This window comes from Exophiala oligosperma (assembly GCF_000835515.1).
Source record: "Exophiala oligosperma strain CBS 72588 unplaced genomic scaffold supercont1.6, whole genome shotgun sequence".
Classification (NCBI taxonomy): domain Eukaryota; kingdom Fungi; phylum Ascomycota; class Eurotiomycetes; order Chaetothyriales; family Herpotrichiellaceae; genus Exophiala; species Exophiala oligosperma.
The window spans coordinates 909,194-924,635 of record NW_015622823.1 but is presented as its reverse complement, the minus strand read 5'-3'; the positions used below and the strand labels follow the sequence as shown (position 1 = coordinate 924,635).

Here is a 15,442-nt window from a genome sequence, read left to right as displayed (position 1 = left end):
TGACCGCAGAAAACGAAGTATAATTGCTTGCATCAAATAGCCATCGAGATGGACTTGATAAGTCCTTGAGGCTGTGGACGAGGCTCGCGCGTCAAATTCCATTCGAGACGCGCCAAGATATCGCGTAGCGTGTCACGCGTAAAGTGGCCAGTCCCTCCTTTTGAAGAGGGACTCCTTAATATCGTGTAGGTCAAAGAACTCAGATACAAACAATCAACACCGTTCACAATGTCGTCGACGCCATCCTCGCGCCGCCGAGGTCACTCTTCGCGCAAATCACAGTCTTCATCCCCCGCACAACCGTCTCAAGCGACACCCAGAAACTCTAGGCAGCCCACTGGAGGGCCAGCAGTCGCATCTTCTTCACCACTCTTTTTCCAATCGTCGCCGGTTCGGTCAGCGCCCGCACCGCCCTCACAGTTGGCGAGTGATGGCATGATCATAAGCTCTCCTCCACGACAGTCATCCAATGCTGGCGACCGAGAAACCACCCCACGGCCAACCACCAGGCCAGCCGCAGGTAAAGAAGAAAACCCCTTTCTGTAGAATAGCAGCGATCTTACTCTGTACAGAGTCTTCTCCCGTGCGATACGATCCCAGTTCAAGCCCGGGGCGTACTTCAGGTCGCATTCAGTCTGATGTACCGAGCAGCAGCAGCGCTCTTTTTGTTCGTCAAGACAGACAACCTCGAATATCGTCTCGACGGGGCGACATTCATTCGGACACATTTGCATCCTCTCCTGCCAACCGTCGGCGCATATATGTTGGCGAAGATGGCATGCCAGTTCGAGATGGTCAAGATCCACCTTCAGAAGCTACATTCTCAAACCTCAATCCCGATACCTCGGAAGCAGATGTCATGGGAGGAGATTCTACAAGAGTCATCTGGGGCACAAATATCTCCATTGTGGATTCCATGTCCTCATTCAAGAACTTCCTCTACAACTATGCAAAGAAATATCGATTGTGGGCTGATGGAGCATCCGAAGAGGAGACCAGAGAACTTGGAACCGATGGGGATCAGAAAGAATACCTAGAAATGCTTCAAGACATGCGTAAATTGGGTGTCTATGGTCTCAATCTGGATGCCCGTAATCTCAAAGCATATCCTGCAACACTGAAATTATGGCACCAATTGCAAGCCTACCCTCAAGAAATCATTCCACTGATGGATCAGGTAGTCAAAGATGTCATGGTCGAACTTGCACAAAAAGAAATGCAAGAGCTTCAAAGAGCTCGTAACGGTGCGACAAGTTCACGCGCCAGGAATGGCAGCTCAATGCCTCCCTTGACACCATCAGACATGGGCAGTGCTGCAACACCAGCTGCGACCCCTGCTGCAGATGAAATTCCCGATCTTGTTGAAGAGGCAGAGATTCGACCTTGGAAAGTTTTGCCGTTTGGTCTAGACAAGACCGTTAACATGCGAGATTTGGACCCAGCAGACATCGACAAGCTGATTTCTATCAAAGGTCTCGTCATTCGAGCGACTCCAGTCATCCCAGACATGAAAGAAGCGTTCTTCAAATGCGCGGTCTGTAATCACACCATGTATGTCTCGATTGACCGAGGTAAGATTGCGGAGCCGACGCAATGTCCTCGCACCGCCTGCAAGTCTCGAGACAGCATGGAGATCGTGCACAACCGATGTGTATTCGCAGACAAGCAAGTGATCAAGCTCCAGGAGACCCCAGACTCTGTGCCAGACGGCCAAACTCCTCACAGCGTGTCTCTTTGCGTCTACGACGAGTTAGTCGATGTGTGCAAGGCTGGTGATCGAATCGAAGTCACTGGTATCTTCCGTGGCAACCCCGTCCGTGTGAATCCCCGTCAACGCACAGTCAAGGCTCTCTTCAAAACCTATGTCGACGTCCTACACGTTCAGAAAGTGGACAAGCGTAAACTCGGAATCGACGCATCAACCATCGAGCAAGAACTCTCTGAGCAGGTCGTAGGCGACGCCGAACAGACCCGCAAGATTACGGCAGAGGAAGAAGCCAGGATCCATGAAATAGCCACCCGAGACGATGTCTACGACATTCTCTCGCGAAGTCTTGCCCCAAGTATCTATGAGCTCGATGATGTCAAGAAGGGTATTCTCCTCCAGCTCTTCGGTGGCACGAACAAGTCGTTTGAGAAAGGTGGTTCTCCAAAATACAGAGGCGACATCAACGTCCTTCTCTGTGGTGACCCTTCCACGTCCAAGTCTCAACTCCTCCAATACGTCCACAAGATCGCACCAAGAGGTGTATACACTTCCGGCAAGGGTTCTTCGGCGGTCGGTCTGACGGCGTACGTGACGCGCGACCCAGAATCTCGACAACTGGTCCTCGAGTCCGGTGCGCTGGTGCTTTCCGATGGTGGCGTCTGCTGCATTGATGAGTTCGACAAGATGAACGAATCGACCCGCTCGGTCCTGCACGAAGTAATGGAACAACAGACCGTGTCCATCGCCAAAGCAGGTATCATCACCACCCTCAATGCTAGAACGAGCATCCTCGCCTCTGCAAATCCAATCGGGAGTAAATACAACCCCAACCTGCCTGTGCCTCAGAACATCGATCTTCCACCGACACTGCTCTCACGATTCGATCTCGTGTATCTCGTTCTAGATCGGATTGACGAAACCACTGATCGCCGCCTAGCGAAGCATCTGGTCGGCATGTACCTGGAAGACACACCAGAGAATGCGTCAAGAGAAGAAATTCTGGTACGAAGCCATTTCCCCGTTAAAATTTCACTTGCTTCCCGGTTGTATAGCCTCAGACGCAAATGAACACGTTGTGCTAACTAAAATCTTTACAAAACCAGCCCGTCGAATTCCTGACAGCGTACATCTCCTACGCTAGACAGAACATCCACCCCACGCTCACGCCGACCGCCTCAAAGTCCCTTGTGGACGCGTACATCCAGATGCGCTCGCTCGGGAGCTCGATCCAGGCGTCAGACCGACGAATCACCGCGACGACACGACAGCTCGAGAGCATGATCCGGCTCAGCGAGGCCCACGCAAAGATGCGACTCTCCCAGACCGTCACCGAGGCCGACGTCGCCGAGGCCGTGAGACTGATCAAGTCCGCCATCAAGGCCAGCGCCACGGACTCCCGGACTGGCCTGATCGATATGGGCTTGCTGTCCGAGGGAGGCAGCGCGAGCGACAGGCGCAGAAAGGAAGACCTGAAACGCGCCGTCCTGAACGCCATCGATGACGATACCGGCGTCAGGAGTGGCGGCGTCGCCAGGTACAGTGACCTCTACCGCCGGGTGAGCGAAGGAGCCACGGCCGAGATCGAGGGGGCCGAGTTCCAAGAGGTCCTGAGGTCTCTGGAACAGGAGGGGAAAATTCAGGTCACGGGCGAAGGTGGGAGGAGAAGTATCAGGAGGATCACCGGGATCTGATTGAGGAATCATCATTTTCTCAAGTCTTGCCTTGCCAGAGTATCTCTTTGGTGGGGCCCTCTCTGGAAAAACCTTTCTCTTGTGCTGAGCACAGAGAGTTTGAGGAGTGCTTGCGAACGAGGCTCTTACGAGGACAATGGGTGATGTGCTGTATACTTGGGTCAATGAGGACAAGAATGGTATGACATGGATGGTTTGCTATTCACAAGACGATTGATAACTCGGGCGTCACTGGGCGTTTCAGGGTGCGATGAGAGATGTCCTCGTCCATACAAGAGTGTGCATGAAACCGGACGAGATAATACTCTATGTTTTTACAGTATAGATAAATGTACGACGAATGTGCTACTTGTATTGTCGTGTATGATAGAAATGATTGGTATTGATTTTTGTCTACCTGGCCATACATCAACTTCGACTCAGATGACCACCATGACCACGAAATATCCTAGACGCCCAACCACGTAGCTCCCGAGAAGCTGAAACCAAAACAAAGTAACGATATAGATCGTTTGGTATCCTGGGAGGCTTCATCATCATGGTGAACGAGATGTCCAATCACCGACGCCAAATGTCCTATTCTTCCAAAACCATTTTTCCCAACCAAAACTCCAAGTTCCGCTCGAGTGTAATACTCCGTAGACGATGCGAGATAATGACTCCATGAAAACAATCCTTTCTGGAATCAGAAATACAGATCAGGCCGTAAAATTGTATACTCTGACTTCGCCATCCTCCCCGCCACTGCACATTCGACTGTCGCTCAACCCAATACACGTCACTGGTCCTGCATGTCCGGTGAACGTTCTTTCACACTTGCCTGACCTCGGATCCCAGATTTTGACCATTCCGTCCTCTGCGCCGGACACAAAACGCAACGTGTCCGCGGCAATAGCCCATACACCCTCGACGTGCCCGAAGAATTTCCTGATGCATCGACCCGAATGGACATCCCACAGGCGTATGGTCGAGTCCAATGCCGATGTGAGCATGTACCGTGGTGGCTGAGGTCGATCAGGCTCCGAAGCGAATTGACCTGTATGGTCGATGCACATGGATAGCATCTTACGATTGATTTTGGCCGCGGTAGGGCTGACCGGACTGCCTGATTCTGAGTCCTCGTCCTGGTCCTGATCCTCATCTGCTTCGAACTCGGCCGGCAAGGGCAAAACTTGTTGGACTTGACCAACGTGTCCTTCGAATGTATGGATACATTTCTTCGTGTCCAGGTCCCAGAGCTTAACAGTGCAGTCGTCCGAGGCGGTAAAGATGGTGCGTGAGGCAGTGTCGATTTTGACAGAGTTCACCCAATCTTTGTGCCCACGGAGGGTGCACACTGACCGATCTTGGAAATTCCACACTCGAGCGGTGTGGTCTACAGAGCCAGACACTAGAATATTGGAGTCAAAGTGTAGCGCAACTACTCCTCCTGAATGGCCTTGATAAGTGGCGATGCATTCTCCAGTGCGCCAATTCCACACTTTGAGTGTCTTGTCCAGACTGCCGCTGATCAGTTTGTTGTCGTCAAATTGTAAGCAGCGGATGCCCATAGTATGCCCTGTAAGTGTTCGCAATTCTGTGCCAGTATCGAGGTCCCATATTTTGATAGTTGAATCATAAGAGCCTGTTGCAAGGATGTTGTCGCAAAGTTGAAGAGACATCACACCATTCGAGTGGCCCTTGAGAATTTTTATACTGCAACGCCCATATTTCCAATTCGTTCCGACCTTGAACCGGTCTTTATAAACATCTTTCCAAGGCCTTGTTCTTTTATATTCGCTGTCACTCGTGCCGAGAGGAGGCCTTCGAACGGAGACCGGAGAGAGACGACCATCAGATGACTTTTCGATGTCGGAGACATCATGGCGGTCTTCACTATCTGACACGGTGCTTGGTCCAGGACCGTTGTCCACAGTCTGGGATGAGCTCGAAGAATGCTCCTCGGCCACATGAGTACCTGCGGCACGCAACTCGATCTGTCTTTTTGAAGCACGCAGCATCTTGCGCTCCAGTAACGGTAAGCCCCAGCCACACTTTGTGCACTTCCGGTCAATATGTTGTTCACACATCCTATGCCAAACCACATCGTCATCCGCCAACTGCCTCCACTTGCGGGACACTTGTGCAGCTTTGCATAGCGATGTCGTGTCAAGGAAGCAGAGTATTCGGAAGGCCACTTCTGGAGGTAATGCCGAGATGAAGTCGATGCGGATGAGTTTCTGGACGTTTGCGGAGAGGAAGGACAGCTGCGGGAAGCAGCATTGAGCGAGGATACCTTGTAGCATGAGGTTTCGATGTCTCGAGGGTGCAGCGGAGAACAACGACCAGACTTGGACAATGCCCTGGCGATCTTCTTGCGAGAGTGTATCTAGGTCCTGCTGCAGCTTGTCCATAGACGGCTCATCTGCTTGTCTGCGACACAGCATGTCGGGTCTATGCCTATAGCAGAACTTGGTGTTTGGATCTTTCCGTGTTTCTCCCACAGCCTTGTCATCTTTTCCAAGCGGCGCATATTGCGAGGGGATGTGTTTGGCGAGGAAAGGAGCAACGGTCTGCCGAGCATGTTTCGCGGTGGAGGCTATGGTAATGCTCTTGTCCTTGGAGCCATCTGGTGCGTGATCGTGGTAGTCCTCCTCTTCCGTTGGATTTGGGCGCAATCTCTTCCTAGAAGGTTCTTCCCAATCTGGCTCGGCCGGGGTTCGACCTTGGTGCCTTTCTAACAAATCGAACGGCATAATAAACTGGCAACGGAGTATATACACAGGGATGTCACATATCGGTGGCCCGTATTGTCTGCCGGCTTATCGGACGTTGGTCTTAAGTGGGCAGGTGGTTCGTAAGGGTATATAGCGCGAGTAAGTCCAAGTAAGAGAAGTAATGTGACAGAAAAGAGGGTGAGTGATGGGTAGAAGACGAGGATATGGCAGAATAGACGTCGGTGGTGCAGACTGATTGCTCATGGGGTGGCGGTGGTGAAATGGTGCAAGAACCGGGCAAAAAGAGTCAATCCTTCGGCTGGTCGGCAAACCAAGCGTCACGTGCTTTGACGTGCTTTGAGGACACCTTATAAAGTCTCCCATTGGTTGAACAAGATCGGGCCAGACGCCGATTCCCCTCCGCATATTGAAATCCGCGATGGCATCATTTCGCACGCCATTTCACCATCGTCTTTCTCATCGTCAGCCTCTTTTCGCATTTGTCAGGTCTAGTGTCGATGCCCAAGGCCCTCACCTCCTGTTCCTGCATCCTCCTAAAACAATAGCGGCACTTTTGTTGACATCTCTCCGCATTATTCTTGTACTCTGCTCTTATGGATCCCCATCCATCCCTGTCTAGAACCACATAACTTCATCCACTTTCACGGAGGCAGTTATCCGTCCCTGAATGTTGCATTATTAAACACTGACGGCAGTCTCTATATCCGGAGAAGCTTATGGCCCCAAGGATGGCTTATGATATTATCGAACCCTTGCACTGACGCCTTGTTCCTCATTCTTCCCGGCTATGGCGCAATCTCCATATCTCGCCCAACAGCACTCTCCCCAGTCCTCTCCTTCTCAGTCTTTGCGAGCGGCTAGCCCTCCGGCCACCGTCGAAACAATCGTCTCGTATCTAGTTGCGTCCAAACGGTCATTGGGCAGCATCCACCTTGTTCACCGAGCCACAAACATCCTGACAGAAGCACGTGCTTCCATTGAATCTACCACTGCCCTCCTCGCAAAGACAACATACCTGCGTCGTTCGTTAGCTTCACAACTCAAGATTCTGCGTGGGGTACAGTATGAGCTTGACTCGGCTGCTCAAACCATTCAGCAAGAGTTTCAGACCATAATTCAAGAGTTGGACGATACCGGAGCAAGGCTGCTACAATGTATAGATTTCTTGAAGGAGACATCCATCGAGGAAGCCTTCAAATCCACCACCGAAGCAGAAGGGGTCACAGGTAAGGTCACATTACACGACTTCGTCGACGACAATGGGGTGGAACAAATCAAACAGGCCATGAGAGCCGCTATAGATAACGTGCAGAACGATGAGCACGAAATAAATCAATCCATACAAACCCTCGAGGAGGATCTACAATCCATCAACGATGTCCTCGTCAATCGCACCAATGATTCAGGGGCTGAGAGTGATCTCAAACAGCCGACCATCTCCGCCACCCTCTCTATTCTCGAACACCACGCCAAAGAAATGGCACAGGGTCTGGAAAGTCTAGTCAAGCATTTCGATTTGTGCGTCACTGCCATCAAACACACCGAGGGCTGCGGTGAAGCCGTCGTCCAGACCATGAACACCAATGCCGAAGACCTTCCTGAAGCCGTCGGTATGGGCATGGAAGAGTTACAGGCGCCGGCACAGCCCATGAACGAAGAAGAACGATTGGAGATGCTTCAAGTTCTCGAAAACGACGCAAACGAAGTCGACGAAGTGGTCATGGAGCTCCAGGATCGGCATGCCGAGATGGAAGCTCAACTGGAGAGGATTGTCCCGTGGCGCGAGCAGCAAGAGAATGTCTATGCAGACGTCACCACCGCGTTTCGCCTCATGGACAAAATCTCAGGTCGGTTATCAGGATACGTTGCAGAAACAGCACGGCACGCTAGTCGGTGGAACGAAGAGAAGGCCAAGATCGAAGATGGAATAGGCGGAATGGAAGAATTATGCAGCTACTACACCAACTTCCTACACGCCTACGACGGCCTGATTGTCGAAGTGGACCGGCGCAGAGCGGCGAAGAAGGCCATGGAACGCGTCGTCGTCCAAGCTCATAGTCAACTCGACCAGCTGTACGAGTCTGATCGGCAGTTACGTGTCAAGTTTCGAGAAAATATGGGCGAGTTCTTGCCGGGAGATATCTGGCACGGCGTGAATGACTTGCCGCCACGGTTCGAGATCAACAGGGTCGACGAAGGGTTTGAAGCCAGTGTACCCGATATACCCAGGCGGACGGTCGAGGAGGCCGCAAGGAGATTTAGTAAAGGGCGATGAGAGATGTATTGGACCACCTATAGTAATTGCGACGACGGAGGTTGAACGGAGGTTGCCTGCCTGTATGTGAGAGGAAAGGAAGAATTAGCGAAAGTCCATTGCCAGAAACGTAATGAATGTGATTAATCATGATGAGAACAACGGTTGTTACAGTATAATGTGTAATTTGTAAGGTGTAATTGTGTTTTCAGCGCTCTCTTTGGATATCATGTGGTCCCGATCCAAGGTACTTGGAAAAGGGATCGGTAAGAGACGGGCATGAGAAAGTGACGAGGTTGTTTCGTACGGAGAATGTTCCATCCAAAACGACCGTCTGCCAGCCTTCCTCGGCCCGTCTCCCAATTTCATATCAAGTGTGTGATGGGTGTCTTCATGTGTTTTGTTCTCGCCAATGAAGTTCCGAACAGGCTTCGGTTTTCGAGGCTGGGGATTGGTCTTACCTCTCTCAGTTGCTTTCATGATGTGGAGATGGGTGGCGCAAAGAAAACCACCACACTACAAAAGCTTGGGTGTCTTCGGTGCTGCTGTGGGCAATCTCGACTCCTTGAGCCACTATCGACGATCTTGGGGGCTGGTATGCGTGACTGAATATGTACAATTCGTCGTAGCGTGTTGAATTGTAGGTACCCGACCTCTGATGGTCCAAGTGTTTTGCTTCGTACCCAGGCCAAAAAAATTCGGCTGCCCGCGTCTTGAACCCCGTGGCTCTCTCGAAAAGTAAAGAACAAAAATTGGCCCGGTTGTTTGAATCAACGTCGTTTCGTGGACTCCTTGACCAATCTCTTCTTGACGTTCTTCGGCATCTTGGTCGCCCTCTTCTCCCGTTTCTCCTCCTTCACTTTGCGCTTGTGTTCCCTCTTCTCGTCCTTGTCCTGGAACCGTTTTCCTCGTGGCCGGCCGTTTTCTTCAGACAGACTACCGGACTCGGCATTCGAGTGCTCGCCGTCGTCATCATCAGCATCATCACCATCACCAGACCCGTCTTGAGAATGCGACTCTACTCTTTGTAGAGGAGCACCAAAATTCTCGTCCTGATCATCATCTGCCGACGACGAAGACGACGACGACGACGCCGATTCTTTCTGCACCTCAACCTTGTTCGGCGCGAGCAAATCTTTGTACACCAAGGCATCCCTACCGGCCGTCTTCATCGTCTCCGCATCCTTTTCGGCATCGTACACCTCGTCCAGTGTTTGAGGGATATACTGTTTCCTAAAGACTTCGTTCTCCACCTCGTCGTCCTCATCATCCTCCTTTCTCTCGGCCATGATACGATCGAGATCCCTCCTCATCACTTCCATCTGTACGTCATCCTCGCTCTTCGTGTGGTTCGTGATGAACTCGTAGACTTTTCTGTCATTCAGCACGCTCACGCCCTGTCTTCTGAAAAAGTCGTTGACATTCTTGATGTCCATTCTCAAAAAGTCCAGACTCCTGGGATGATCACCCTCGACGCTCTGACTCACGTCAATCACCCACGGTTTGCCCTCGTGGTACAACATGTTGTACTCGCTCAGGTCGGCATGCACTAGCTTGCACACCTGCAACATGATTCTCATGTAGCCGAGTACATCGAGATAAACGTCGCGCCACCGGGCCACGGGATTCTCATCCTCGAATTCGACGTCTTTTAGTCTCGGCGCAGCTTTGCCTTTGGAGTCCCCAACGAAGCTCATCCCCAGAACGTGTCTGCGTAGGTACAACGGCTCGGGGCACGGGATCCCCGCGGCGTGGATCCGTTTGAGGTTCCGCATTTCTTTCTCGGCCCAGAGTTTGACCATGGCGCGGTTGTCGCTCTTGTTGAAACCCTTTCGGAATCGGAATTCACCGGTCACATACTTTTCACGATCCTTGAAGACGAGAATACTGGTTTTGTAGACTTTGATCGCCACGTGCGTGTCTGGCTGGGAGTCTGGGTCGTCCGAGGCAGCGACGGCATGGTACACGTTCGCTTCTTTACCCGTAGAGATGGTGCCGTTGATCTCAGAGACGATACCCGAGTTGATCATCTGGAACAAGATTCGCCGTGTCTTGGGATCCAGGACCTGTTCGGACGTGGCCCGGTCAGATTTGTCTTTGCCCTTGGATGGGCCCGTCGGCAGCGATTCCGGACCTTCGATCTTGAGCTTTTTCATGCCGTACCCGAGTTCGCCCATGTCGGGTCGGGACGACTTTTGAGGGTTCGTCTTGGGGTATTGCCATGACGGTACGCTCGGGTTGGCGATGGCGTCGTCGAGGCGTCTTTGACGATTATATGATTTGGTGAGATCTGAAGGGTTCGCAGAGGCGAGATCATCCGGGTCAGCGAGTCTGTCGTCGTCGTCTAGGTCGGCATCGTCGTAGTATTCTTCTTCCTCCTCATCCTCGTCATCTTCTTGAATGAATCGACCCAGTGCTAGTCTCCGCTGATGCCCCGTGCCATTATTACTGTCCACTACATATCCTTGGTTCGGTACGTATGTGTGGGTTGGCACTTGTGCGTCCGCTACTCCTCGCTTCTGGTCGTCTATGAGAACGCCGTCAGATGGAGGGTTGGATCCCGCCATGGTTTTGTAAACGAAAATGCGGTAGCTTTGAAGTTGAAAGTCTTCGATATTGCCTTGTACTTTGTCTTTTCGCCACGAGAAATTATTCACACAGTTGTGAAAAATGCCGTCATTTGATGTCATTCTGATGCCAAGATATTGATGAGGCTGACGAGGCTGAGACTCGTGGTTGAAATAAGGCTTAGTCAGCGGTTGGCTTCTCGTATCCTCTCCACCAGAACTTCATCGTCAAATTCTTACGAGGGTCCAGGCAATAGTTCGTTGTCCTGATGATTACCACCTTGAGTGCACTGAGCTTGTCGTCATGGCATGCAGGAATCGCGGTTATGTTGCAGATACGGAATACCCGTCCCACCGTGGGACACCTACTTCCTGTCACAGGCTTTCTAATCTGGGTGGCTGTGATGGCCTTATCACCGTGTTGTACCTCCGTATCGCGTAGTCGTACTCCGTATTATGGGACCTGTCCTCTCGTCCCATACACTGTATAATAAAAGACCCAGCTTAGGCCTCAGCCTTGCCAGCTTCCGTTCCCTCCAAACCCCATTCACATCGTCTACCGCACATGATCTGTTAGTGACAATGCCTCATCTCGACGTGCCCGGAGCACAGCTCTACTACGAAACCATCGGTTCCGGCCCATTACTGCTATTGATATCCGGCGCCAACGGTTCGGGCGATCTATGGCGCATACTCGCCGAACAGCTCAAGTCACACTTCACCGTGGCCATCTACGACCGGCGCGGGTTCTCGCGGAGTCAGCTCGTCGGTGCCCAAGACTACGAGCACCGCATCGAGACCGACGCCGACGACGCCAGTCTCTTAATCAAGCATCTCTCCCCTGACGACGACAACACACGAGCCACGGTCGTCGGCAACAGTTCCGGCGCCATCGTGTCACTGGAGCTCCTGTGCCGACATCCGGAGTGCATCCGCGTGGTGGTGGCGCACGAGCCGCCCGCCATGCGACTTGTCCCGGACTGCGACGAGCTTTGGGCGATGCAGAACGACATCTACAAGACCTACCGGAAATCAGGCATCGCCCCGGCGCTGGACATGTTCGCCGACATGATCAAGGCCGGCAAGGAGAGACAGGGTCTCGTGCGCGGCTTTGCCTCGACAGATCCTTACGTGAAGCTCAACACGATTTACTGGTTTGAGCGCGAGCTGTTGGACTACCCGTATCGCCAGTTCGACGTCGAGGTGCTGAAGAAGCAAAAGGACCGTCTTCTCCTGGCCAACGGCGCCGATTCGAACAAGGAAGCCCTGCAGTTCCGGGCTAACGTAGCCCTGGGCGAGAAGTTGGGATTGGACGTCAAGCTCCTCCCTGCGATGCATATCGGTTTCGCAACGCATCCCAAAGGTTGGGCACAAGGACTGTTGGATATCCTCAAGGAAAAGAATGACTTTTATGCCAAAGGATGAAAGGGTGGTCTAGAAGAATCTTCCTCATGGAATTCCGCGTAGGTGGTACTGCGGGAGTGGAAGGTGGTCTCTGAATGAGTATGCCTAAGTAGAGGTACATTTCAAGCCTCACCAACGTTCAAAGAGTGAGTCTTCGGGCAAAACTGCATTGACGCGTCACGGGTAATGCCGGTGATGAGATGAAGCCCACCCCGATCCATCTGACCCGATTTCCGGAAGCTGTAAGCCGAACTCGTTGGGGACTTCCTTCGCCAGCGTGGTCTTGTATGTACCTCAACATTCATGGGCCGAAGAAGATGTTGCTCCTGTCGCAGGGAGCACGAGGATCCCCTGACTCGTCTTTGTGCGCTGTCGTTGTCGAGATGCATCGCATTGCGCACACCCACCTTTGCATTACGCACAAGGCTATACTTTGCGAAAGGCACACGATTGAGCAACTAATAATTTAGTCACTATTACTGTCCTTGTTAGTGTCTCGGTGCTCGTCATTCTCGATATTCATAAGAATGTCTCTTGACTTATTTGGGTCTTGCCGGTTGCCGTTTAACCTATACTTAGGTATTGATACTAAGAAATGACGCGACAGATTCGGGGGGGGTACTTCAGCGATATTTCCCTGGTGGGTAGTCTTGTGCGTAATACCTGTCGCCCGAGTGCGGTGTCTTACTCGGAGCATTTGGTCACTTCTACGGACTTTTCTCGTGAAGCTCCAAGTACGGTAGGCAGAATGAGTCCTGTTAGCTTGGGACCCTTATTACCCTGGATTGACCCGAGTGGACGAGAACAAGAAGAAACGATCACGCGAACACAAAGCGGAGCAGTCAAAAAAGGCGGAGGATGAAGAGACGATGCCGAAATAGGGATCCGAAGTCACCCTCACCGAGATTTTGGTGGGGAGGTACATTGGGGGGGGGAGGCTCAGAAGGTGCGTGTGAACCAGCCAGAGATCAGTAAAATACAATCCTAGGCCACTTATGGAGTAGGATCTGGTAGACAGCTGTACTCACTGTCCAGTCGGGATTCGACATGAAGAAAAAAGACCAACATGGAGTCTTCTGTATGGATATCTGCAGGGCAAATTTGCAGGCGAAGTGGATCGTCAGGCACAAACAACCACGCAGCGGGAACGTTCCAGATCGATTCTACTGTACGTACTCGTCGACGGACCAATTTCAAGCTAGACTATAGAGCATACTTGGTCACGCGCTGTGTAGAAACAAACCGAGACGGAACCAGGCAATTTAAATGCACACAAGGTGTATGGACACCTTTTACTCCCTATAGGTACTGTATATTCGCACCCCTACTTCAGTCCCCTGCTGGACTTCTCTCCTTCTCGCCTTTGAGAGCAAAAACACACCTACCCACCAGCGGGCACTGTCTCCGATGTGACCAGTCTTTTTTTTCTCCCTCCTCTTTGCCAGGTTCTATTTCTATCTTATTCCATCGGTGTGCTCACAGATGGAGTAAGGTAGTAGTGAGTGATCCGTACGGAGTACTTTACAATAACAATGCGCTGGCACCCTCATCGTTGGCCGACCGCCTCTTCATTTTTCCCTCTTCTTTTCACCTGCAATTCCCACCACAAATGCAGCATTCCTCTTTCTCTCACATACATACCACCCGATACTCGATACGTCCACCACACCATCCCTAGGTATTTTCCACCTCTGAAAAGTAATGGCCTCCCTACGAACGGTCTAGACCTTGGCAAAGAAGAAAGCCAATACTCGTAGAATCCGAACCTCCCTACCCAAGACTAGCCAACATCACGCGCCCTGTACAGTACATCCTATCACGAACAAACGGACACCTGGCACACTCTGGTCCGTCGCCAGTACAGTAGCAACCAGAAATGGTGGTCTCCTGAGCAAGGGTTCTACTTGGGTACGGAGTAGCCAAATGGCATCATACAACTGGCGGCCCCCCTTCCTCGATCCAGGAACGAGGGTCTCCTAGCTCACTAGGCTCAATCAAATGCTCCCACCGCCACGTTGGGCATCTCACGGCTGATCCCCTGTCAATCACCTCGAGCCTAACTGCACAGTATCCTGGTTCCCCGACCACTTGGAAAGGCCCATCTCCCACAAAAAATGATCCGACACCCTCTTTTTGTCTCCTACGACCGGTGAAACCCTGGGCTGACGGACGGATCGATCCTCTTTCGGTGTGTGCCAGGCGTCTGTCTGGGAGGGCCAAACCTGGGACTTGGACATTTCCGAACATTTCTTGTCCTTGCTATTCGCACAAGCCTCAACAAGAATTCCCTCCCTGTCCCGGCCCTTGCCCAAGGAGTTCGGACCATGTGCCAATTTTCCTGCTGGGTGCCTACGAATACTCCGCGAGTATATATCGTCACGGCCCTTTTCAGCCTGCTTTGAAAGCCACACCAACCCACCCCTTTTGCCAGGACCTTTTCTTTCTCTTCTTTTTCTCTTCTTATTTTTTTCTCACTGCCGGTAATGCGCAGTTCACCACTCTTTCGAAGTCGGGACGAAAATGGTCATGCGCATCGACCCAAGCAGCCACCATGATGTTGCGCAACCATGTCCCGACGGAACTTGAGCGGCACCGTGGCGCACATGACCCTCCTACCTTACGCTTTCTCACTGCTTCCTTCCAAAAAAGGGGTGGCTCGCCGCGCAGTCTTCTCTCTCATCACTCTTCATTTCTATCTCGTCGTCGCGCATCGACATGAACCTGGCACTAGATGATTTTGTTCTCTTGTCACCGGTCATGCGCATCACCGAACGAGGCTGAACCGCACACCTACCCGCGCGCCGCGCCGCACCGGACCGGACGGGCCTATTCTTGTTACGGACAGCCCCCCAAGGCCCTGAAGGAGCCTTGACTGCACCATGCCGCCCACCAAAAATCAATGTTTTCCTCGCAGAGACGTGTATTCGTTGAGGGTTCAAATAAAACACAAGTCTTCAACAACATCTTTTTGATCTCGGTGTCGTTGACGGCTTATAAAATGCGTACCCAACACCCACTCCTGATCGGCTGACCTTGGCCCGGATCATCGTGAGAGTGGCCCCCAATACCAGTGCCTCTTCTCTAGCGAGCTCGATCTTATC

At 52.0% G+C, this 15,442-nt stretch overlaps 5 protein-coding genes across 5 annotated transcripts; 3 read left to right on the top strand and 2 right to left on the bottom strand.

The window, feature by feature from the left end:
• Positions 1 to 228: 228 nt before the first annotated feature.
• PV06_06778 (uncharacterized protein) lies at positions 229 to 3,706 on the top strand (the record flags this gene model as incomplete). Its single annotated transcript, XM_016407937.1, has 3 exons — positions 229 to 520; positions 573 to 2,710; positions 2,812 to 3,706. 3 exons carry the CDS (start codon positions 229 to 231, stop codon positions 3,397 to 3,399), a joined length of 3,018 nt encoding a protein of 1,005 aa, XP_016261417.1. The 3' UTR covers positions 3,400 to 3,706.
• A 51-nt stretch (positions 3,707 to 3,757) lies between these two features.
• Positions 3,758 to 6,362, bottom strand: PV06_06777 (uncharacterized protein). The gene has a single exon (XM_016407936.1). It carries the CDS (start codon positions 6,132 to 6,134, stop codon positions 4,098 to 4,100), a length of 2,037 nt encoding a protein of 678 aa, XP_016261416.1. The 5' UTR covers positions 6,135 to 6,362; the 3' UTR covers positions 3,758 to 4,097.
• A 205-nt stretch (positions 6,363 to 6,567) lies between these two features.
• PV06_06776 (uncharacterized protein) lies at positions 6,568 to 8,535 on the top strand. The gene has a single exon (XM_016407935.1). It carries the CDS (start codon positions 6,904 to 6,906, stop codon positions 8,389 to 8,391), a length of 1,488 nt encoding a protein of 495 aa, XP_016261415.1. The 5' UTR covers positions 6,568 to 6,903; the 3' UTR covers positions 8,392 to 8,535.
• Positions 8,045 to 11,001, bottom strand: PV06_06775 (uncharacterized protein). The gene is made up of 2 exons (XM_016407934.1): positions 8,832 to 11,001; positions 8,045 to 8,451 (listed from the first exon to the last, which is right to left on the bottom strand). The coding sequence occupies exon 1, from the start codon at positions 10,935 to 10,937 to the stop codon at positions 9,141 to 9,143; it is 1,797 nt and encodes a 598-aa protein (XP_016261414.1). The 5' UTR covers positions 10,938 to 11,001; the 3' UTR covers positions 8,045 to 8,451; positions 8,832 to 9,140.
• A 426-nt stretch (positions 11,002 to 11,427) lies between these two features.
• On the top strand, positions 11,428 to 12,456 carry PV06_06774 (uncharacterized protein). Its single transcript, XM_016407933.1, has one exon. The coding sequence runs from the start codon at positions 11,520 to 11,522 to the stop codon at positions 12,360 to 12,362; it is 843 nt and encodes a 280-aa protein (XP_016261413.1). The 5' UTR covers positions 11,428 to 11,519; the 3' UTR covers positions 12,363 to 12,456.
• The last annotated feature ends 2,986 nt before the right edge of the window (positions 12,457 to 15,442 follow it).

What these genes read in the sequence shown, in the direction of transcription:
- PV06_06774 (XM_016407933.1), top strand. Translation starts at nt 11,520, where the DNA reads ATGCCTCATCTCGACGTGCCCGGAGCACAGCTCTACTACGAAACCATC.
- PV06_06776 (XM_016407935.1), top strand. Translation starts at nt 6,904, where the DNA reads ATGGCGCAATCTCCATATCTCGCCCAACAGCACTCTCCCCAGTCCTCT.
- PV06_06775 (XM_016407934.1), bottom strand. Translation starts at nt 10,937, where the DNA reads ATGGCGGGATCCAACCCTCCATCTGACGGCGTTCTCATAGACGACCAG.
- PV06_06777 (XM_016407936.1), bottom strand. Translation starts at nt 6,134, where the DNA reads ATGCCGTTCGATTTGTTAGAAAGGCACCAAGGTCGAACCCCGGCCGAG.